The sequence below is a fragment of the Podarcis bocagei genome, assembly GCF_964188305.1.
Source record: "Podarcis bocagei genome assembly, chromosome: 14".
Classification (NCBI taxonomy): Eukaryota; Metazoa; Chordata; class Lepidosauria; order Squamata; family Lacertidae; genus Podarcis; species Podarcis bocagei.
The window spans coordinates 27,133,544-27,157,967 of NC_138139.1; the positions used below are offsets into that span (position 1 = coordinate 27,133,544).

Genomic DNA, 24,424 nt, shown 5'->3' on the forward strand with positions numbered 1-24,424 from the left:
CCAAGGCCAGGATATATTGTGGGCCTGCCAGGCCATTTGGCCTCTTTTGTTTCGCCAGTTCTCTCATCCACCCTCCCTCAATTCAGGGTTTTTGCAGATGCTACAACCTTGCTATGGATAATGTCGATTGTTGTATTCGGGGCTGGGCAGGAATTTTCCCACATGGGCAAATTGGCACTGGCCATTTGGTTTTCACCTACCTCATAGCAATCGACACAACTTTGTAAAGTGGATAGTCATTGGGTGAGCTTAGAACTTGGGTGGAGGGGAGGTTGTAGTCTCCGCCTGCCCCTCTATGGGTAAGGGTATACTGTTAAAAGGATCCAGGAGGAGTGGCTCCTGTTTGATGCTAGTGACTTACCACTCCTCCAATGGGGACCACTTGGGGGATGCCCGATTTGATATAGGTCACAGGGCATCCCTCCCAGTTGCCTTTACCCTTAGAGAAAATGCCAGCAGATGGGCTAGAGTGGTGTACAGGGCTGCTTACCCCAATGCCTATGGCCAAAACCTTCACAACTGTAACCAATAAAGCTGTGGCCTTATTTGATCCCATAAAACCAATACAGTGGTACCTCGGGTTACATACACTTCAGGTTACATACGCTTCAGGTTAACCCAGAAATAGTGCTTCAGGTTAAGAACTTTGCTTCAGGATGAGAACAGAAATCGTGCTCCGGCAGTGTGGCAGCAGGAGGAGGCCCCATTAGCTAAAGTGGTGCTTCAGGTTAAGAACAGTTTCAGGTTAAGTACAGACCTCCGGAACGAATTAAGTACTTAACCTGAGGTACCACTGTATTCTGTGTATTGTCTAGTTATTTAATACCTAGAGAATGAGGTTGTCAAGGGGCCTTGACACAGAATGAATACCAGCTGTTGGTAATCTTAGATGGGGGAGATGCTGTTGTGCTCATGCCCTGCTTGCAGGTTTCCCAGAGACACCTGGTGGGCCACTGTGAGAACTGGATGCTCGACTAGACGGACCTTTGGCTTGATCCAGCAGCTGGTCTCTTCTTCAATTCTACTGCTGCCTGGCTCAGGAGAGCTCTACCACTCTCTAAAATACAGTTCCATCACAAAAGAGCCAGTGTGGTGCAGTGGTTAGAGTGTTGGACCAGGACCTGGGAGACCAGGGTTCGAATCCCCACTCAACTATGAAGTTTATTGGGTGACCTTGGACCACTCACTGTCTTTTAGCCTAGCCTACCTGACAGGGTTGCTGTGAGGATAAAACGGGGAGGAGGAGAACTATATATGCCACATTGAGCTCCTTGGAGGAAAGGTGGGGTATAAATGAATAAATAAATAAATAATAAAACCCTTTTGACTTGCCAAGGTGGAGGGCGGGATTTCCAGTCAATATGAACTTATTTACCCTACAATTGCAAACAGGATGCCTGCTTATTGCTCACTTGGGATCTGATCAAAATAGCCTTCAACCAATGCTAAAGAAAGAGAGAGAGAGAAGAAGAAAAAACATGCCTCTCATTTTAGTATTCCTATTAAAAATAATTGTGTCTTGGGTATCCAAAGTAACACCGGTCTGGTGAAATTTCTTGGTATCTGTGTCACACATCCTTATCAGGGCTGACACTGGAAAATTAACTGCCACATATACAAGAAATGTGCAAATTGATCTGTAGATTAGATGCAGAGAAGCAGCAGAGTGGATTGCAGTCTGTTCACTGAGCTCATCCGCTGCAGCCAACCGTAGTCTGCAAAGATCTGCCCCATAACAAGCATGTTAGTCTTTAAGATTCCACAAGACTCTCTAGGCCCCTCCAGATGTCCTTTCTTCTGCACTGAGGATGATTTGTGCTCATAATGCTAGATGCAATCCCGCTTTCTATACTATTTACACCTTCAAAGATTTCAGGGTGGTCATACTGCTCCATTTCCAAGCAGTGCACTTGCTGTAACTTCCTGCTGAAATCCCATTATTTTTCATACCACAAATGTTTTGAAGTTCTTTTCTTCCCTTCCACTCTAGTTCAAGAGTTGCCCCTCCAGATGGCCATAATGTGGCAACACTGGGGAAGCATTGCAGAACAACTGATAAAGCAGAACAGATCCACCACTAATGCCTTTTTATGATGCCAGGAATACAGAACACACCTGCACAATCTCTAAACTATGGAATTGTCTCCCACAAGATGAAGGAATGGCCATCAACTTGGATGGTATTAAAAAGAGGGTTAGATAAATGATAATCCTCCCATTGGATACTAACCACAATGGCTATGTTCTACTCCCACTGTCAGAGGCAGTCTGTCTCTGAATACCAGTATGCCTCTGAATACCAGTTGTTGCAAACAGGTGGTGAGCAGAGTGCTTTCCAACAGGCATTGGGTTGGCCATCATGAGAACAGGATGCTGGTCTAGATGGGCCTTTGTCCCTGACCCAGCAGCTTGTTCTCATGTCCTTAAGCTGTCACAGAGCACATGTGAGAGGAAGGTGCCAAGGTCAGTGTGTGAGTGACTTGCCACTGCTGGCATCAACCATGCAAAGAAGAGCTATCTTGCAACAGACAATGCTGCTCTTTTATTCCTATCTAACAGCAAAGGGCGAGAGTGCACAAAACAGTTTCTGTACATTATTATCTAGAATGAATAGCTATATAAATTCTTAATTGCTATACCTAAGGGGGGGAAGCAGAGCTATCTTGCTCATTTAGTTAGAATAAAACCTCAGTGCTTAACATCATCCTTTATCTCCTTCCCCAGATAAAGGATGATGCACTGCCAGAAAGGGAAAACATGCCTTCTCTCCTCAACTAATGCAGTTTCCGAAAAACTGATCAGCCAATAAGGCTTGAAGAAGCTATTATGGGGATGTGAGATCTCGGGGGTGGACCATAACTGATGACAATGACTCTCTTATCGTTGAATCTCTACTGTAGGGCAAGGGGATTTTTCAGAAATGGTCCATTCACCACAGGCATTGACGTTGGAATTTTTCACACAAGACAAGCTTTCGCTATATGCAACTCTCCACGCCAAAGTGCTCCTTGCCTGACATTGAAGGGTATCAAATAAAAATCCAACAGAAAAAAATCAACGAGAACTCCAGTTATAGACTCATTTGTACGTAAGGTTATTTCAATCAATAGACCGTCATACACCAGCAGAGAGAGTTATGCCATAACAATCTTCCAACAGATATCCAGAGTTCCAGAGCTGACATTCTACAAGGTCAGTCAGTGGGAACCATTGCTTTTTAATCAGGCAATTGATCTTGCTGTAAATACAACAAAATTAAATTTTATCACAAATGTTTCCCAAAAGGCAAAGGGAACAAAAAACATATACACAAATTAGGTGTTCCTCTGATTAGAGGAATTCTGCTTAAATCCCATTTCAGAAAAATATGGCGTGAAGAGCAAAAAACTCAACCTGTCCCAAATTAAAATGGGGAAAATGGTTGAGGGAGTTGGGAATGTTTAGCCTGGAGAAGAAGAGACTGAGAGGTGGGTGATTGTCATCTTCAAATATCTGTCACATAGGCTGTCACATGAAAGATGGAGCAATCTTGTTTCCTGCTGCTCCATTGAGTAAGACCAAAACCAATGGATTCAAATGACAAGAAAGGAGATTGCAAGTAAACATCAGGAATAACTTTCTGACAAGGGCTGTTTGACTGTGGAATGGACCACCTAGGAAGGTGTGGAACTGTCCTTCATTGGAGGTTTGAAACAGAGGTTGGGTAGCCACCTGTCAGTGATGATTTTGCTGATTCCTGCATTGCAAGGGGTTGAACTAGATGGCCATTGGGGTCCCTTCCCTGGGAGAATATAGTGGTTCTATTACTTCCCTTCTCCACAAATTCGTTGAATATGACCCTCAGCAGTTAATCGTCATGCACTCCCTCCAGCTATACACTCTGCGTTTTTCCCAAGAATATGAAAGCACCATTTACTATGTCACTCAATCTATGCATTTCCTCATAAACCACAATCACGATCAAGAATGAAAAGGCAAGTAGGCATTTACAGCTAGCTAACAAGTCACCTTAAATCAGGAACAGCCAGTGTTGCTGGATTCCAATTCCTGTCAGCCTCAGCCAGTGTGACCAGTGAGGTTTTATGGGAAATGTAGTCCAACAACATCTGGAAGGAATCACATTGGTCACCTATGTCCTAATCACTAGCAAGCCTTCTTTCTGTTGACAAGCCACCTCTGGCACAAGGGGGAAAGGCAACGAGGTGAACCTGCACCACACACAATCCAATTTGTGTGATATGAGCAAACATCCTATCTAAATTTGTTGTAGAAGCTGGACTCAAACCTGTCAATTCTGAGACTATTAGAAGGAAAGCAGCATAAATCAACATTGAAAAATATGTATCAGAAGAAGAAGAAGAGTTTGGATTTGATATCCCGCCTTTCACTCCCCTTCAGGAGTCTCAAAGCGGCTAACATTCTCATTTCCCTTCCTCCCCCACAACAAACACTCTGTGAGGTGAGTGGGGCTGAGAGACTTCACAGAAGTGTGACTGGCCCAAGGTCACCCAGCAGCTGCATGTGGAGGAGCGGAGACGCGAACCCGGTTCCCCAGATTAGGAGACTACTGCTCTTAACCACTACACCACACTGGCGTATCAGTGGATAATTTGAGGAGAAAGGAACAGAGATGTTTGGGGGGTTTTTTAGCCCATGCCTAGTACATAGCAAGAAGATGCTCAAACTTACAAAGGAAACCTCCCTCAGAATGGTACCACCAATCAGAGTATGTGCCACCTCTGGAAAGATTATGCCACCCTGACCAGTTGCTAAGCAATGCATCTTGGCCAGTCGACTTTTAACAAAAACAGAATTAACCCCTTAAGTTGGACACTAAATGATCCCTGCTGTTGAACTTCAGACAGAAAGAACACTCTGGGCCCCACCTATCAGCCAGGGGACTAAAGATGGATGGTTCTGTTGGTTTGCATATATTACTACAATCTGCTGCAAGCCACCTTGAGTATCATTCAATCAAAAGGCAGGATATAATTATTTCAAATAAATACATTCCCTCTCTAATTATATAGTACACTTTCTAAGGTTCATTTAACTTGGAAGTGGAAAAGGGATAACCTACAGCCAACCCATCGCAAAACCAAAATTCAGGAGAAAAATTGTGACATAAAAATCAAAGGGCAAAGGAAGGAGGGTGGTGCTTTGATTTATTAGCAGGAAGATTTGATCTACTTCATGTCAGGTTTCATCCACCCTCCATGTTTCTATGATAGGGTTGTCATATTTCAAAAAGTTAAAATCCGGACACAAAAGTTGTTGAGCAAAACTGAAGATGGGGTGGGGGGAAGAAATTTTAAAGCTATTTTAAAGGGAAATCGCCAAAAACAACACTGCAGATATGGGTTGCCATACATCCATATTTTCCCAGACATTTCTGCTATTTCACCCAGACACTGCTTCCAACTGCAGTGTTCTGGCTATGTCCAGGAAATTCCAGACATATGGCAACCCTAGCCTATAAGCACCTAGCTACAGGGTTTAGTAATATATAATTTTTAGAGATGTTAAGAAACTGATTTATATAAATACATGTATAAAAGTGAGAGTTAAACAGAGATGGGCTTTCTGAGAACAACCAATGTCATCAACCAGATAAACTAGCATACAAAAACCCAAAGGCTCCAGGAAAGGAGGATTCTTTTCCATGGCCTAGGGCTAGGCCATCCTCCTCCAACTTGGGACCTTACAAATGTTGAAGACTTCAACTCCCATCAGCCCCAGTATGCAGGCCTGATGGTCTGGGATGGTGGGAGTTCTAGTCCAAAACATGTGGAGGGTCACTGGGTGATGGAAGGCTGTCTTAAGCTACTAATTTCCCTTAAAATACAAATCATTGTAACATCTGTTTTGCCATCTCCCCGTCTAGCCAGCTGCAGAGACATGGCCTAACAGTGCTCTCCCTAAAGGCTCACCCTTCAGTGGGGGGGGCAAGGAAAGGAACTTTCTAAGTCTTGAACACATTAAACCGCTCTGTGCAATTTTAAACACAGGAGAAAGAACCATTCAGCAACTGAGAAGTGCTACCTCCAGCCAGAGATGGGGAAGAAATTTGGTTTGGTTTGTATTTTAACATGAACTTGCATGATCTGCACTTCCTAACACAACACGTGAAACAAAATGTAGCAATAACCTTCCCTACTTCTTCAAGTTCTGCAATGCAGTTCTCTAACCAACAGTGTTCAAAAAAATGTGTGCATTAGGGGAAAATGTGCATAAAAATGCATATATAAGTGAGAATAATGCACGAAAATGCATTGCATCAGGAAAAATTGAATTTAAGGTTAGTAAAGCAAGAAACTGAGAGAAATCAAAACTGACAGATTTGTCTGTCCTTAACTCCAGCAAAACCAGAGTCACCGTCTTGTGACCAAGATTGGCAGGGCCCAGCGCACAGCATGTGATGTCATGAGCCCAGTGTGTGTCGCACGTGTGTGATGTCATGCATGCAACGCATGACACACACATCGCATCATCAGGAGGAGGCAGAGCACAGAGTCCAGCGTGGTGCAGCTTCCGCTCTCACACTCAGGAGAAGCCAACTACTGAACTGAACTGCGTTCAGCTTACTCCATCCCCTCAATACCGAGGGGGCCTGGCCCCCTGCCAGCAGATATTTAGTGGGCCAAAGACACCTCCGCACATAGGAGTTGGTGCGCCTGAGAAAACTAAGCACCCAGAGCAAAAGAAAGGCAACAGTCGGTGAGAATAACTTTTCTTGATTTTAAAAGCTTGACACCAGGGGCTTCCACAGACTGCACCTTGGCTGTCTTTAGAACAGATCCTTCCTTCTCCTTCAAGAAATCACCAATGCAAACACATCTCTGAAAGTAACACTCCAAAACCTTTGGAGAAGGGGAAAGATATAAGAGCGGGGTGATTTGCAGTTCTTCCTGACAGACCTCTCATGTACCCGTTAATAGAACAGCGTATTCCAATTAAGCTGGCTATGGTTATAGCAGATGGCTTTTTACAATGTGAAAAGTCCATAAACTAAGGGCCATTTATAGCTACTTTCCTCCTAAAAATTCACATTCTTTTATGAGCAGACTCGTACTTTTTTTTCCCTTCCCCCATTTTTTGTTGAACTTCTTTCATTCTTTTAAAAAGTGAGTTTAAGATTTGCAAGGAAGCAAGTACATAGACAGACAGCACTAAAAACGGGAAGGCCTTTAATCATCGCTATTAAGCAACTCTGGCAGTGGAAATGCTTCACATGGTTATTTGCTGAAATTAAAGCACCCAGGAGTCTAGCCTCTCACACACTTGCATCCAAAATGGCATCAACAGGAACACGAGAACACCCCACAAATTGAATTTGCAGGGTTGTTTATTTTTTTTTTTTTGCGGTACCCACTTTTTAAATTCTGTTGCCCATAGAATCCCAAGATCCTTCTCAGGAGCAAAAGATATTCCAGCTGTTCTAGGCTGTACTTGATTCTTTGCTCGTCTGCTGTGACTGCAGACGTACAGAAGTCCTGACAATGGAGATATCCCTCACAGGACTTGACAGTTTTGTTCAGGAGGGTGTGTGGCAGTGAATGTTCAATCCCCAGCATCTCTGATTCATTTTGGGTCTTGATCAAGGCTAAGGCTTCAGCCTCAGACCTTGCACAGCCTCACCCAATCAAAACACTGAACTAGATGAACCAATATTTTGACTCAAGTCTCATGCTACCTAGAACTTAGCAATGGAACACAAAACAAAATCTTTTGCCAAAAATCTGCACTGCTTTCCCCCTCTCTACACCTATCTGTTCCTTCCTACTTTGTCCACAGATTTTCTGCACATCCAGGATGGTTAAAGAGCGTTTCTTTCAAAGCACACATAAGAATCTGTCTTATTAAAAGGCATTGGAACACTAGTCCTCCTAAATCAGTATTATCTAGTAGTGTCTATTGCCCAAGGCATGGGCTAACCACTCTCCAGCTGTTGCTGGACTCCCATAAGAACAACTCATAAGAAGATAAGAAGAGCCTGCTGGATCAGGCCAATGGTCTATTTAGTCCAGCATTCTGTTCTTACACTGGTCAACCAGAACCCTGTGGGAAGCATGCAAGCAGGACCTGAGCACAAGACCACTCTCCCCACTTGTGATTTCCAACATCTGGTACTCAGAAGCATTAATGCCTCTGACTGTGGAGGCAGACCATAGCCATTGAAGTTAGTAGACATTGAAGCCTTCTCCATAAATTGGTCCACTCTTCTTTTATAGCCATCCACTGGCAGCTTCCCACCCACACCAGGGAAAGGTCAGAGGTGATGGGAGTTGGAGTCCAATGGGGATTGAACATGGAACCTTCTATATGCCAAAGAGGTGCTCTACCATGGAGCTACAGTCCTCCTCCACTTATGAGCACAGTTTGGATTTGGATTTGATATCCCGCTTTATCACTACCCTAAGGAGTTTCAAAGCAGCTAACATTCTCATTTCCCTTCCTCCCCCACAACAAACACTCTGTGAGGTGAGTGGGGCTGAGAGACTTCAGAGAAGTGTGACTAGCCCAAGGTCACCCAGCAGCTGCATGTGGAGGAGCGGAGACACGAACCCGGTTGCCCAGATTACAAGACTACTGCTCTTAACCACTACACCACACTGGCTCTCAGTGTAGAGTGAAGGATGCAATTCCTACATTATGTTTTATATCTACATATACAATATACCGGTGTTTAAGTAGCAAAACAAGCAAGCAGTATTGCCAATGGTGCATAGCATGCCAGTATTTAAGTGACTGGGTTTCCCTCCATTAAGCATCAAACTTGTGGCTGGGAAAGGAACTGGCTTCAGTGTTTACTGCAGAGTAGCCCAGACATTTAAATGCACATGCAGCTCTCAGGATGATGCATGTACTTTATAATTTAAACCCAAAACCGTTTTTCTTGCATCCAGGTTTCAAAAATAAGGTGTGCATGAACTCTAAACTGAGTTTCTGACTATTTGAGAAGAGATTAATTAATCCAGAGCAGAGAGAGAGAGAGAGAGAGAGAGAGAGAGAGAGAGAGAGAGAGAAATAGGGTGTCATCTTGTGCGTGTGCAAGACCAGGAGAGAAAGAATTACTGGCTCTCCAGCTTATTCTCCTTCTCACTTTGTATAGCTGTTGGCACCAGCCCAAGACTGCAGTGCAGAACGCGTGCCTGATTCCAATCAGATCATGTTATTTTGGCAATGCCCAGAAGCTTTTATGCATAAATGGATTTGTCCCAACAATAATAAAGATTTGGGAAGTTCTCACTAGTAGTTAGCAAGTGTGATGTCACCCGCTTTTGCCTAACGAGGAAATTATTTGGGGGCAACAAGCGATAAAATGCCAAATGCACATTCTATTTTTCTTTATAAAAAAAAAGCTTCCGCATTTTCTTCTAATGAGGATTTTTAACAAACAGTTCCCTGCAAATTCAAACCCACAGAGACTGTAAATGGAGGGAACTGTTGCTTGACTCTGCCTGAGCAGTTTAGCCAGCCGAGACCCTGCCAAGGCAATCGCAGGTTACACCAACAGAAATAAATTTCAAACATTTTGAATAGGATAAATTAATAAAATTTATCCTATGGCTTACTGGCATTTTTTTTTTTTTAGTTTTATATACATAGACTAGACTAATTTGATGGACAGCAGCATTAAAGCCAAGCTGGGGGGGGGGTTGATTCTGACTCAGTGGTTCAGTTCCTTATAATGCCCTACATCCGTGGGTCAACTTTGACAGGTAGGTGGGACATTCCACCTCTCAAACACCCAGCATCATTAGGACATCAGATGACTGACAGGAGGGCTGTTCCGCTCACCTGTCAAACTCTATTGGGCAGAGCTTCCCAAAAACCTGGCAGCCCAGTGGCGTAGCATGGGTTGTCAGCACCCGGGGCAAGGCAAGTAATTTGCGCCCCCTAACCCGTGGATTTGCACCCCCTAACCCCCAGATGTTGCGCCCGGTGCGGCCGGCCCCCCCTGCACCCCCCACGCTACGCCACTGTGGCAGCCAGCAAGTGTTTGGGAACCACAAGAACTTTGCTGCTCCAGTGTCACCGAGCAGCGTGAACTGAAACCACTGCTAAAATGGAGCTTTCTCTGGTTCAGTGTAAACTGCTTGGTGCTATTGGGAGCAAGGCACACTCCCCCTGCCCCTCAGCTGATTGGGAGGGTGCCTTGAGCTAGCGAAGGAACAATGGGGAGCTCTCTTTAAGGCCCCGAGTGTACCTTTGTAGCCACATCAATACCTACCTCACACCAGATGTTAAAAATTATATCAGGTGTGGAGCAGGTGGGTGTGGTTTATGGGACAGTGCCCTGGTGGGCCAGATTTGGCTCAGGGGCCAGAGGTTCCCCATCCCAATATTAAAGGAAAGGAAGGAAGGAAGACGAGAGCCAGGAGAGAGAGAGTGGTAGGGAAGTTCTGAGTAACAGGGAGGAGAAGATCCACCCACCCCAGGAACCCTTAAGGACAGAGGGCTTGATCGATCCCCAAGCATTACTCTACAGCTGTGAAGAAGCATGAGACAGCATGTAATCTGACATCTCAAGGGATTTCTGGCAGACTAGCACAGTCTTTGTAACTGGACTCAAGGCCAACCCTACCATTAAGCAAGCTGAAACAGGAAATGTCAGCAGGGAGGTCTTGGTGGCAATCCCCCTCAGCTGCTTCTCCTGAGTCATTTCCCTATATTAAATGATAGGATTGTGTGTGCTCAATTGGGCCCCTCAACTATCCTGCTACCACAGGAGGGGTGGGGGAGGATGCTCTGCATCTTCAGCTAGCAAAACATATTGAGCAGGCTCCCCATCTATTTATCCATTTGATTCCATTTCTGAATTGCTTCCTAGAGTTTTCCAGGCAAAACAAGAAACAAGGAAAGCCACTGGAAGAATATCACCCTATTCACCAGTCTAAGCCAAATGAACACTGTGACAACTTCCCCACGTGAGTAAAGTTCCATTATTTATACACAGAGAGTTATGGATCACATTTCAGATCGTATATATGAATGACATATACTTTCCACCAGCTTCAACTGGTACACACCAGCTGCAAACATACCTAGACCAGTCTAGTCTACCATGCTTGGGTAACCTGAAGACTTGATTACTGACACATGCCTTATGTGGGGCTGTCCTTGCATCCAGTCCAAAAGCTGCAACTCCTGCAGAACATAGCAGCCAGATTCCTCACAGGAGCAGATTAGCGGCAGCAAGTTACTTCTTTACCAAGAGAGCTGCATTGGTTGCCAATTTGCTACCAGGTCAGAATCAAGTTTATTTTGTTAATTCACAACGCCCTAGACAACTTGGGCCCAAAGTAAGGCCTTGAGGACTGCTTCATTCCTTAAGCCCATCTCAATCAAAGAGACTTTCTGATGGGGCACTTTTGGTGGTCCCCTATTCCCTTGCAGTTCAGTTGGCCCCAAACTGAGACTGTGGCAGGCCCTGCCCTATGGAACTCCATGCCAATACAATTTCAGCAAGAGCAATGCCTACTTTCTTTCAAGCTGCATTGTTCAGAGAGGCCTTTGGCACTTTTTTATTATTTAAAAAAAATCAACCTGTTTTTACTGCTATGTTATCGAGGTCTTTCCTGCTGTCACTGTGGTATTGTGTTTTTGTTTTATTGTTGCATACCAAAAGTGCAGTTTACAAATGACTGAATAAATAAAGAGAAACACACACACACACACACACACACACACACACACACAGCCTGACATAAACACACAGAATGCAGTGCCGTGTGACATGCATGGCACAAAAGAGCTGAGAAAGGAAAGGAAAATCATGCACAGTGAACAGAATGGACAGAACCACTTCCACCACCACCACCACCACCCCAGCCCAGCCAACACACTCTTGCAAAGAACAAGAAAAGACAGACCATCACCACCACTAGAGATTGCGTTTTGGACCCACTCACTGTTGGCGGTGTGGTTCCTGCTACTCCCCGCTGGTGCTGCCGTGTGCTCGGGTGCCCCTTCAGAGGTGGCCCTTCCTGACATTGAATGGGAAAACGAAAAGGAAGGATGCAGAGAAAAGAAGGGGGGGAGGCGAGGTGGAGGGGAGGGCGAGAGCAAAAGATGGCAAGAGAAAGGAAAGGGAGCATCTTTAACTGAACACTAACAGCATAACAAGAACACACAGTTAAGAATACAGAAGGGCCTGAGATCCCCAAACAGAACAAACGGAAACTAAACTACATTTGATTGTTAAGAAATAACCTCCCCTTTTCCCCATCATTGGAACAAGACACAGAATATTTCTGGAAATCAGTCTTATGCTAGTCCAGTGAAAGGTTTCACATAATCCAGTATTTTTCTTTAAAAAAATAAACAAATTGCCATCTTCCTTTGCAGCTGCGGCTTGAATTCAAGAATCATCAAATTGCAGAGTTGGAAACGACCCCAAGGTTCATCTAGTTCAATCCTCTGCAATGCAGGGTGACAGACAAAGGCACCAAGTTCAAAAAAAGCACTGAATTGAAGCTATGATTGCAGATGCCCCAATTCTTCCTTGGCATTGAAGGCTTGAATTTCCCCACCCCTGACATTACATGCTGGACATGGTTCAACATGGCAGGCCAAATCCAGAGGCTTGGTTGGGCCTAATCAACACAGGTTCCCACAGTGCTGAGGTAACGGCACAGAAATTTAGCAAGCCACAAAGTGAGCTGGGAGTATCAGAGGAAAGGCAACATCTTGAAACATGCATTTTTCAATTTATTTCAGCTCCACACAGCTAATTCTTGGCATGTTTGGGGGAAGCAGTAAGCCTATTGCTTTTGCTCCTGCTTGCACGGAAACACAATCTGGCCACTGAATGAGCTTCTGTGATGTCACAGAATGTCCATAAGTATCATAACTCCCCGGGGGAGGGAGGCTTAAGTGTAGCTGACAGACAACAGAGCTTCAACACTTCAGACAGGAAAGTTTCCCTAAATGTAAGCATGTTGGTGAAGAAGTCACTAAGTCTACCTGTAAAGTGGGTAATTTGCACATATGCTTCTGTGATGTGGCTCTGGAAGGGCAGAACATGCAACAACCTCAGCAACAAGCATTCTCTAATGAGCTAAGGTGACTGTTGCAGGGCTGCCAACCGGCAGCCCTACAGACTTTTACATTGATTGTTATGAATCATTAAACCTGGGTTGGGGAACTATGCCCTGCTTTGGGGGCACTGTTCTGTATGCCACCAGAGCCACATCTCTCTTTGCAGAGGACCCTGCTCTTGCCATAGACCTCATCATTTTGGCACCATATAACACCAGCAGTTGGAACATCTTTCTGTCACCTGAGCAACGGGCTGCAGTGCCGCTTCAGACAGGCACTATATAAATCCATATTTTATTGTAAATATCTCCATACAGTGCTGCCTTGATCTCGATATGGAGGCAGTAATCCAGGCTTAGCTCCGTTAACACCGCAGAGCCCCATTTACACACAACCTGCACAGACTGCCGAGGGCAGATGCTCTTTCAAGTCCTCCTCGGTGCTTTCAAAGCGGCCTTTTTAAAATGCAAGGGCACCCTTCGACTCACAGGGAACAGTGACATTCCAATGCCCTATATTACAAGCCGTGTCTGCGGGCCAAGCAAAGCTGGCTTTTCCGTCTTCCTTGACTAGCAGTGATTAAACTTTGGGGCCAATGCATTATTTGTTATGCCCTTTGGATTTCCAATTCCTGCCTTGCAATTCAGTTCATAAATAGTTATACCAAGACAGGCCATTTAAAAACACAAAGACCAAAGAAGCCTCAATTAACATCTTTCCACACGTTTGGAATTGTGGGGGGCTTTGTGCCTTTTTTTTTTTTTAATGCACATGAATTTGAGAGCCCCAGTTATTTATTTAAATATATATCTTAATCATCTTCCACATTCGCATAGCCAGTTAAGCTGCTTGGCCTCCTATACCTAAGATCAAGCGATGCAATTTCCATAGCAACAATGGTAGCACTCGAAAGATGTAGCACTTGATCCATTTGTGGGGAGAACAAACGACACAGTTAGGTAATTCTAATTCCTTTAGGACACCTGCAATACTGCAGAATAGTGAGCTATGGTTCCAGTCAGAAGGATGGATGTGGAGAGAGAACAAGGCACGATGGAGTCGCTGCAAAGTCTGGAGACTGTAAAGTCTTGAGATGGGATGCAGGTGATGTTAGGCAAACCTAATGCATTTTTAGTCTGTCCTAGGTGCAAAATGATTTCGGGATGCAGAGGCTGTTAGGGCAAAAGAAAGAGTTACACACACACTCACCCTGCCCATTTAGAAAAAAGACCAATGCCTTGGGTATTTTCTCCGTCCCATTCCCTGTTTTGCTTAACAAAGGAACCTGAAGAACCATTCTGGGAAACTCAGTAAGCTGGCTCCCTGCATTTTTGTTTGTCTCGGGACTCCTCCTCAGATCTGTAGATCTTTGCACATTTAACAAGTTCCCAGGATTCTTTGGGTAAGCCAGGGGTCAGCAAACTTTTTCAGCAGAGGGCTGGTCCACTGTCCCTCAGAGCTGGTGGAGGGCTGGGCTATATTTTTTTGGGGGGGGCGGCGAATGAACGAATTCCTGTGCCCCACAAATAACCCAGAGATGCATTTTAAATAAAAGCACACATTCTACTCATGTGAAAACACCAGGCAGGCCCCACAAATAACCCAGAAATGCATTTTAAATAAAAACACACATTCTACTTATGTAAAAACACGCTGATTCCCGGACCGTCTGCGGGCCAGATTGAGAAGGCGATTGGGCCAGATCTGGCCCCCGGGCCTTAGTTTGCCTACCCATGGGGTAAGCCATGGCTGTTCACATAGTATAAGGGTGTATGGTTTGGTGCAGATGTGACCTAGGACTGCAGCCAGGGAGGGGGATGTTCTGCCTTAACAATCTTGAACTAACCAAGTCGGATTAGGTTGTACTCAGAAAAGGTAGCTTGTAACGCCAGAACTACTGCAGGCTGCTGATGGTGGAGGGACACGTTTAGCAGGGAGAGAGGGGAGAGAGACAGACAGATGCACATCACTTCAGTCAACCTCTAGACAAATTAAGGCCAGAACATTTTTAGAACTTAAAAGCTTCCTTGGGCAGGAAAAGACAAGATGGGGGAAATATTGCTGACAGGAACATAGACAGTCACTTGACGGGTGCCCATCATTCTTCTTCTTCTTCTTTATTTTATTTTTTAAAAAACCCGTCTTATTCTTCCAAAGTTAAGAAGGGCAGTGAAGAGAAAATGATGCAACCAAAACCACAATAAATACTGAACTTGGGGCAAAATGAGATAGCAGTTGGTTCTATTGTTAGGCACCAATCTGCCTTGGAACCCTCTCTCATTACTGGAGGTCTCTCCTCCTGCCGCAGGCAAAAACATAGGCAGCAGGGCTTTCAGAGAAAGACTCCAGTGACCCCATGGCACAGGTCAGGTGTCAGAAAGAGACAGCCATCCTACTGATTTATATTTCATGCATTAAGACAAATCTAAAAAAAAAAAAAAAGCCCCTGCAATGACTTAGAGCACAAATGTCCAATGGTTTATATTTTGCAATGTACTGTCTGGATGGATTTCTTTTTGGCATCTGTTGGATGTTCATACAATCAGTTGCTTCTATTTCATTATTCTGATTGTTTCAATCTCAGCTTGCCCTCCCCTGAAGGCCCACAATGGGTAACCTTTTTTATTTATTTATTTAAACAGATACTTACAAACCTTCATTGTTGTTGTTTTTTTATCCAACAGGGCATTAAGTTAAAGTCACTTAGTTTTATATTTGTCCCACTAGTTTTTGCACCGATGGAACGTTGTCACACAAGAGAATGTATAAAAGCAAGTAGCTGGTAACTTTGCAGTCTATTGTGCAACCATATGTTGCACAATGGGTTTCTACTAGCAGAACTATTGTGTTGTGCAGCTGGTGTTGTGGCCTCTGTTGTGTCATATTAAAGCTCACCTATCTGCTCTCACAAGGGATGCGGGTGGCGCTGTGGGTTAAACCACAGAGCCTAGGACTTGCCGATCAGAAGGTTGGCGGTTCGAATCCCCGCAACGGGGTGAGCTACCGTTGCTCGGTCCCTGCTCCTGCCAACCTAGCAGTTCGAAAGCGCATCAAAGTGCAAGTAGATAAATAGGTACCACTCTGGTGGGAAGGTAAATGGCGTTTCCGTGCGCTGCTCTGGTTTGCCAGAAGCGGCTTAGTCATGCTGGCCACATGACCCGGAAGCTGTACCTTGGCTCCCTCGGCCAATAAAGCGAGATGAGCACTGCAACCCCAGAGTCGGCCACGACTGGACCTAATGGTCAGGGGTCCCTTTACCTTTACCTTATCTGCTCTGCTCTCACACTAGAGGACAGATAATGTTGGATACAGCCCTAAGGGGGGCGGGGAGGAACCTTACAGAAAGATTTAAGAAGAAAAACAACAATGTTAAACAGAAACCCCAAATACTAAGCCAAAGCAATCCTTATTAAGCATGATGCAGAAAATAGGCTGCTAATGGGTTATTCACTGAATCAAATTAATCTAATAAATATCTATACTGCTTTTTCAACACAAATCTTCTGAATGTAGTTTATAATCACATTTTGCGTGGGGTGGTGGATGGTTTTTTTTTCTTCTTCTGAGAAAAGCAAGCTAAAACGTTTTGGAATGAATGAATGGAACCTAGTCCAACTTCCCCATCAGCTGTAGGTTTGCTGATGATATGGACAATGAGCACCAACACAACAAAAATGGGCTGTGGATAAATGCCAGTTTCATGGTTTTGTTTTGCAATATAAGAACCACACAGGGAGGTGAAGACTGAGGCAAAATGAGACACCTAAGCCAAAATTCTTGCACCCCCCCAACCCCCAACCCCGTTTCATAAAAAAGTCTTCCCCAACCTGGTGCCCTCTGGGAATTTTGGATTTCCCTAATTCCATCAGCTCTAGTCAGCCAGTTTCCTCATTTTTCCAGTCTTAAATTCAGTTTTCCACATTTCCATATCAGTTCATTTAAAAAAAAAAACCTCATGAAAATTAATCAGCATTTTAGTGGAAATTTCTCTTACTGCACACATTTTTCTTTGCTATTCTACCCAATCCATGAATTTTTGCAAAGCGTTTATTCTCTAATTTTTATATTCTCCATAGTATAACACATTTTCATGTCATCCCCCACCAATACGCACCATTATATGCACATTTTACCTTAGTATGTGCATTTTAGTACCTGTTACTTGGCTGGGAAATGGCATTGCAAATTTCGGAGAAATGCACATTTTGAAGGATTGCTGTGTTGTGATTCATGTACTGTTTTGGAAAGTGTGAATTAGGTAGATTTGCCTTTAATCAGAAACGATATTAAATATATTCCCCATCCCTTTCTGAGACTGATAGGAATGGAACAACAAAACATTTGGAGAGTATCAGGTTTGGGTAAGGTTTTCATAGAAGATATATATATGCAGTGAACTGCCATGAAATCTTCAGATGAAGGTGGTATAAACACACACACACACACACACACACACACACACACACACACGGCAAGGCAAGGCACTGGAAAGGCTTCTGTGTGTGGCTAAAATCCCCCACGAGAGATCATTGTGTCTGGTTTTTCATTCAATCTATGGAGAGAGGGAAATGACAAACTGCCTGCAATCTTTTCCAAGATCTAATGCCCAGAAACGGACAATAGAGGTGCCAGTGTGACAAAGCCACCTCAAAGGGAATAATTTCAGGCCAGCCAGCAGTATATAGAAGGATCCTCATTCACAGAAGACCAGCTGCATCTATGGTGCCTTCAGCTGTGTGCATACACAGGCCCTGTTGAAATACAAATTAATAGCAAGCTGAGTGCAAGAATATCTGCCAGGGAGCTTATGCTGCAGAACGTATTGAGATGCTTCAAAGCACCTTTACTAAAATGAACAGTTTGGGTTAATTCACAATGGTTAACTTCCTAGGTTTCACCACAGTATTTCCCTACCCTATTTGTATTCAAAACTAGAAGTATCTCATAAGTCTTTATTCTGGGGGGGAAATGACAGAGGTTGGCAATAAAAAGCTGGAGACAGCAAAATAATAATATTTATTAAATGCCTGAACAGCCAGGCTGCATCACATGTCATCCTTTGAAGAAGATGGTCCAGGCTATGTTTATGCTATACAATATTCTTCCTTTTCATCATCCTCTGCATCCAGCCACTCCAAATTCTGTAGGCAAATGAAGCAAGTTTGCATCATTTCCTTAATGGAGCTTTTGTTGCATGAGTGTACAGCAAGGCAGCCAAATGTGGCTGGACTTCCAACTCCCAACAATTCCAGCCAGAAAGGCCAACAGTCAAAGCTGATGGGAGTTGTGCCTTCAAAAAGCTGCTGGTTGACCATGCCGGCTGTCCCCGGTGTCAGGGTTAATTCACCTTCCCGTTTTAACAAAGGAGCTGCATAGAAGAGGAAGATCATCGTGAGTTATTTGACATTGGGCCCAGCCTCATGAATCATCCAATGTGTCTCTAACCTATGTGGAGATTATTATACCTTTTAACACAAGAAGCAAGGCTGGGAAAGGTACTGAGGAAGGTAGAGGCAGGTTGAGGAATCATGTAGCCATACAAGCAGGTCACAGAAGCTCCTCACCCTTCAGGATACTTTTGAAAGATGTATCCCTGTACATCTACAGTACAATGGAACACCCATGTCCATTGGTAGTATATCTGATAAGAGCAAGCAATGGGGGAAGCCATAACTTTCATACTATGCTTGTGAGTGTCCCAGAAGCACCTAGCTGGCCACTGAGGTGAAATGGAGGGTAAAGCAAATGTGGTCAGGATGTTGCACTAGGACTTGTGTTCAAAATCCCACTGAGCCACAATGCTCATTGGGTCAGCCATTATCTCTCAGCTTCATCTACCTCACAGAGCTGTTGTGAGATTAAAAGACAGCAGAAAACATAAGAAATAAAAATACATTTTAAAACACCTAAACAAATAACTGAAATAAAAAGCACAGCTTTAAACAAATACAATTGCCAAGTCAGATTCTTCTTCCACGTCTGGAATATAAAAGCCATGGACAACCTTTCCAAACTCTGTGTCCTTCAGATGTTTGGGAGCACAAGTGCATCAGATGGACCTTTGACCAAATCTTGAAGGATTCTTCTTACAAAGACTTGACCTCCACATCCATAAAGCAAGTGGAGGAGACAGTGATTCTCAGGAATTTAAGTACAGTGCCAGATCCCTCACATTATTTGGCACAGAACTGCATGTAAAGATCAGGAAGCTCCTTTAGCCCCAAAGCTTCTCATTCCTTGCAACATCTCAGCAGCCAAATGGCCTCAAGCCAGGAAGACCTTGGGTGGAATTCCAGCCGTAACCCAATGGACCAAACAAGGCACTTTTTCAAAACAGCAGCTTCTGTACACTGTGGTAGGTAGATGATAGCTAGATGATAGATATAGATATCCTTTATAAAAAACTTAAAACAAAAACCTAATAACACAGCAAGATGTTTATTACATGATATAGCTTTTTAAAAGCTACCTGCTGTTTCTCTGAAATTGTCTTGTCGTTGAGCCAATTTCTCATGGCACATTTGCAATTATTCCTCATAGATCTCTTTTTAGCAGCAACGATAAGCATCTTTTTATGCTCCTAAAGGAGGGGGATGACATCACCTCTTTGCACCTCTGGTCTATAGGATAGCATGTTCCATTTCATCACTCTTGCCTTGAATGGAAGCAAAGTGATAAGACACCCACTTTGATGACAGTTTAGATGTAAAACGGTGGGAGGGCACCTGCAAGTGGCAAATGTGATACATGAGGCAAAATCATAGCCCACTGTTCAGAGGGCTCCGATCACTGTCTAATAAAGACAAATGAAATTCCAGTGGTAAAGAGAGACTGTCCTCAGGATCAAAAAAAGCCCGTTGAGCAGCTGCAGAGTAAGAGCATTCAACTGCTGGTTCAGATTCTGCTTCTCCACCTTTGAAATACCAAATCTAGGCTGGGGTAGTCAATGTAATGCCTTCCAGTTGATGTTGGAATACAACTTGCAAAAGCCAATGTTCAGGAGCTGATGCCGGGAGCTGAAGTTCCAACAACATCCAAAGGGCCCATCATTGGCTACCCAAGTCTGGACAGATATCCAAGATAGGTGTAGTAGGAGGGGGAGTCTAATCTGTATTGGTTACAATTCCACTTGTGATTTTACTCTTGGTCAGGAGTAGCCAATGCAACCCTCATTAGCCTCAGTCAGCATAGTTCAACAACCTCCAGAAGACAAAATATTCACCTGCTCAGTCTGGACAGACTGCCAGGACAGAAGAAGGAAGGTGGTGGAATCTAATTCCATTTGTGATTTTTAGCAGGACTTCACTTGCAGCAAAGGTAACTGGATTTCAGAACTATTGTTATTAAGCTAATGAATTGCTTTTCTACTTTTATCTTCGATGCTAGTTCTTTAAACCTCAACCTGAGACAGACACACCTGAAGAAGGAAACAAGGTGCTGCCCCTTTAAAAGTCATTCTAACAACAGCTGGGATTAAGCAGTTACCTGGCCTGCTTCCGCTAGAGAAGTCAGAGGATTCCAAAGGAAAGAGAAACAAGACCAGTAACTGGTTGTGTTTGCTTACTCATCCTATATCCAGAATGGAAATCAATTTAGTGAAAGCTATCGGTATTCATGGTTGTCGCTGCTTTCAGTCCGCAAACGATGTGTGACTGATTATGTCCCACCCCTATTTGCATACTGTTTTCTTTGCACTGAAATGAATGGGGTGGAATAATGCTATGGCACATTAATTTACGTAACTAATTCTTTAAATTACATACATTATGTAATTTTTGCCACAGCAGACAGCAAGATGAATAATGCTGTTTTTGGCAGATGATGAACTGTAGTGGAACAGAAACAATGCTGCATTTGATGCAAACAGGGCAGAATGGGGGGGAAATGCCATCATACATCCATAGCATCCAAATTTAAAGAAGGACCTCCAGTTTAGTGTCACTTCCCTTCCCATGAGCGCAATGTCTGTGATTCCTGCAACTTGCCACAGTTCCTAAAGACCCTGCTAAATTGACACCTCCCAAACCAATATGCAAACTGAAACACAGATCTCATTTGGAATTTGCATTTCTCCAAATTTTGCAGTGCAGTTGCCCAGTCAAAGAATAATAATAGCAATTATTATTATTATTATTATTATTATTATTATTATTATTATTATTATCCACCCTTCATCAGAGGATCACGGGGCAGATATATAACATAGCAACAAACAAAACCAATAACCCCACCACCACAGTCATTATTATTATTGAATTATAAAAATGTATATATTAATTAAAAGCGCACCCAAAATGCACCTAAGTGAACATAAAATACAAAAATGCAGTCTGTTGGGGGGAAAGCGTTTGCAAAAGCACACATACAAGACAAAACTGAGTCAACGGATATGTATATTAGGAGAAATGAGTAGAAATGTGGGATGTAAAAAAAATAAAACTTAAGAATGAAAAAATGAGAAACCGAGAAACCAACACTGACAGATGCATCCATTGCTAGTAGCTGCTACCATTTCTATGCCATTCCCTGATCAGTTACTTCAAGACCATTATAGGATCTCTGGGTGGTGTCCTTTGGCCTCCCAATGGCTAGCAGAGGCAGAAAACAATGGTGCAAAACCAGCCAATTAGTGCTTCACTTTGAATCATTCATATAAACTGACTTTTCTTGCTGCAGAGTTCGCTCCAAGTTCTGCCTCTAGAATCAGGCTACCACACATGTGCCATAACTAACTCATTAATAGCAGCACCAAATAGCATCACATGCCATCTCACTGTCACCATTGCTACCCGAATTTGCCAAAGAGAATTCAAGAGCCTGAGAACAACAACTGCCACACGCTGATCGAAAACACCCACTCAAACAATTCCTCTCTTAATCTCAGCTCCTCAAAGCTCTTGCTTCTAATTTCAGAACCTGCTTTCAAAGCAGGACTTTTGACTGGGTGACTTCCATCTGCAGATGCCTCTATTAGTTGATCAGAAGATTATTCTTGACCCCATTTGATGCCTCTGGAGCCATAAATGTCCAATGTCTTCTAATTAGAGCCACAGCTCGTCCCAAGCTGGTTCCATTTCCCAGGGAGAGCTAAACAGCTCTGAGAGAGAGCAGTGAGTGATACTTGCCGTTTTCTGATAGCTTGAGAGAGAAATAAGGAAGCACTGTGAAGAGCCATGACCCTACTGGAGGCTGCTAAAGGATGCTGATGAGATTTTTGTTAAGCGTTTATTATCTCCTTGCTGCAAGCATCAATAAAAGCCTGGATTTAAACATCCCACGTTTACACTAGTGAATAACTGGTTCTACCTCTCCCTTTGCAATGTCTTAAGGAACAGCCAATGCTCAACAAGTACATCAAATTAATATGCAAAGCATTTCTCTATTTGCCAATCTGAATTTTTCCAAACACATATTTCATTTCTTGGGCACGAGAAATGATTGAAGACTTGCATATGGCACACCACAAAGTTAAATTGCATTGCTTTGAAAATCAGTGGCCATTTGTTTCTCTCCCACCCCCACCCCCCGCTCTTTTCCCTCCCCCGGATACTCAATGTTCCAAAGCTAAGTACATCAAGAACAACTTAAGATATTTTGTTCTCAACTAGACTACTAGGGAGGTTGTGTCAAATGCAACAGGGGAGCATATTCACTATATGTGCAATGAATACTTCAACTGTCTTATAAGTTTACATAATTGTATGGCTGGAAGGAAGCCCTGAAAGTAGCTGAATTAAACCCAAGCACTAGGTTTCATGGCTTCCAAGGACTTCTGAAATGTTAGTCCGACACTTAAGAGTACAGCTGTGTGTGATTGGAGGACGAGTCACAAACCTCCTCTTCCTCCTCCTCAACAGCTGGAGATTCTCCAAGCATCATTTGCCTTCTGGAGCAAAACAGAGAAAACAGATGCTCCCTATTTAAATACTGTATCAGAAAATAGGTGGGGGAAGCAAAACGAAACATTACAGACCAAACATTACATTACTTTCCTATACATGAATATTATTTATTTGTTTTATAAACTTAAGATACCACTTTTCATTTATAAATCTCAAAGCTGTTCACAATCCATATACAAGAGAAATAAATATATCACACAACAGTTAAAACATCCAGCTAGTCATATAATTTCAAGAACTATGGCATCCAGAATTTGATGTCAAGAGTCAGGAAATGCCCAACAGCTGAAGGGGGAGGGAGCCCACAAATGCTGCAAGGGGGCACCTATGAAATTGGTGTGGGAGAGACAGCAGGAGACTTTGAGAATGCACAGAGTAAAGTGAAAACAGCCTTTTGAGATTATCTAGTCCAGCAACTTGTTTGGCCAGCCAGATGCATCTATGGAAGCCCAAAAGCATGTAAAACAACAGCCCTCTCTTCATAGAATCATAGAGTTGGAAGAGACCACAAGGGCCATCGAGTCCAACCCCCTGCCAAGCAGGAAACACCACTTCACTTATGATGCCTAGCAACTGGCATTCATAGGCATAGTTCCTCCAAGAGGAAAGGAACAACATCACCATCATGGCTGTTGAACATTAATCCTTTTCTAATGCTGCCCATCAGTGCCCTTCCCTACTGCTTATGGAAGCAAATTCCACAGTTTAATTATGTGTTGTGACAAAGCACCTCTTTTTGCTTGTCTCATATCTCCAAACATTCAATTTCATTGGATGACACCTCTGGGTTCTAGTATTAGGAGTCAAGGATGAAAACCTCTGTCTGTTTTTCTCAGTACCATGCATGATTTCACAAACCTCAACCCTGTCCCCTCTCTCTTGCTCTTCTCCCAACCCAAATACGCCCCCAATGTTGTACCCTTTTCTCATGGGACAGGAAAAAGCTCTAGTCACTTGTTCCTTCTGTTTGCCCTTTATTACACATTTTCAAGTGCTACAATGTCCTTTTTGAGATGCAGTATTCCAAGTGTATTAGTACCAGAGATTTGTATAAAGCTGGAGTAAGGAACCTCATGGCTGAGAGATGGATATGGCTGGCTCAGATGTATCCATAAACTGTGACAATACCTCTTGATGGCCAGGGTGCAGAGATGTGTAGCCTATGTGTAGAAACCACTGACTTCTGCATGGTTGGAATGCAGCCTACTGTACAAAGGTAAGAGTCACACCTGTTGCTCCACCCACTTTTACATCTGGCCCCGCCCAACATTGGCATGTGGCCCAAGACAGGACATAGCCCTTGGGCTGCAAAGAAAGCTTCTCATCCCTTGTTTAAAAACATTACAAGGCTGGTGGTTTTATTTTTGATCCCTTTCCCAATTATCTGTAGCCTGGAATTTCCCTTTTTCACCAGCTGCCGCGTGATGGGTAAACATTTCTGTTGCATTATCCACCTCAAACCCAAAATCTCTTTCCTA

General features: G+C 43.5%; 1 protein-coding gene across 7 annotated transcripts in view; it reads right to left on the reverse strand.

Moving 5' to 3' along the window:
* MEGF11 (multiple EGF like domains 11) overlaps window positions 1–24,424 on the reverse strand; it is a 343,630-nt gene that overhangs the window by 154,774 nt on the left and 164,432 nt on the right. For 6 of the 7 annotated variants that reach the window (XM_081171061.1, XM_081171057.1, XM_081171059.1 and 3 more), the window contains exon 7: window positions 11,916–11,990. The exons of the other annotated variant lie outside the window; for it this stretch is intronic. In XM_081171061.1, coding sequence (XP_081027187.1) covers window positions 11,916–11,990 — 75 coding nt within the window. The remainder of the gene's footprint in view (window positions 1–11,915; window positions 11,991–24,424) is intronic. 7 annotated transcript variants of the gene reach the window in all.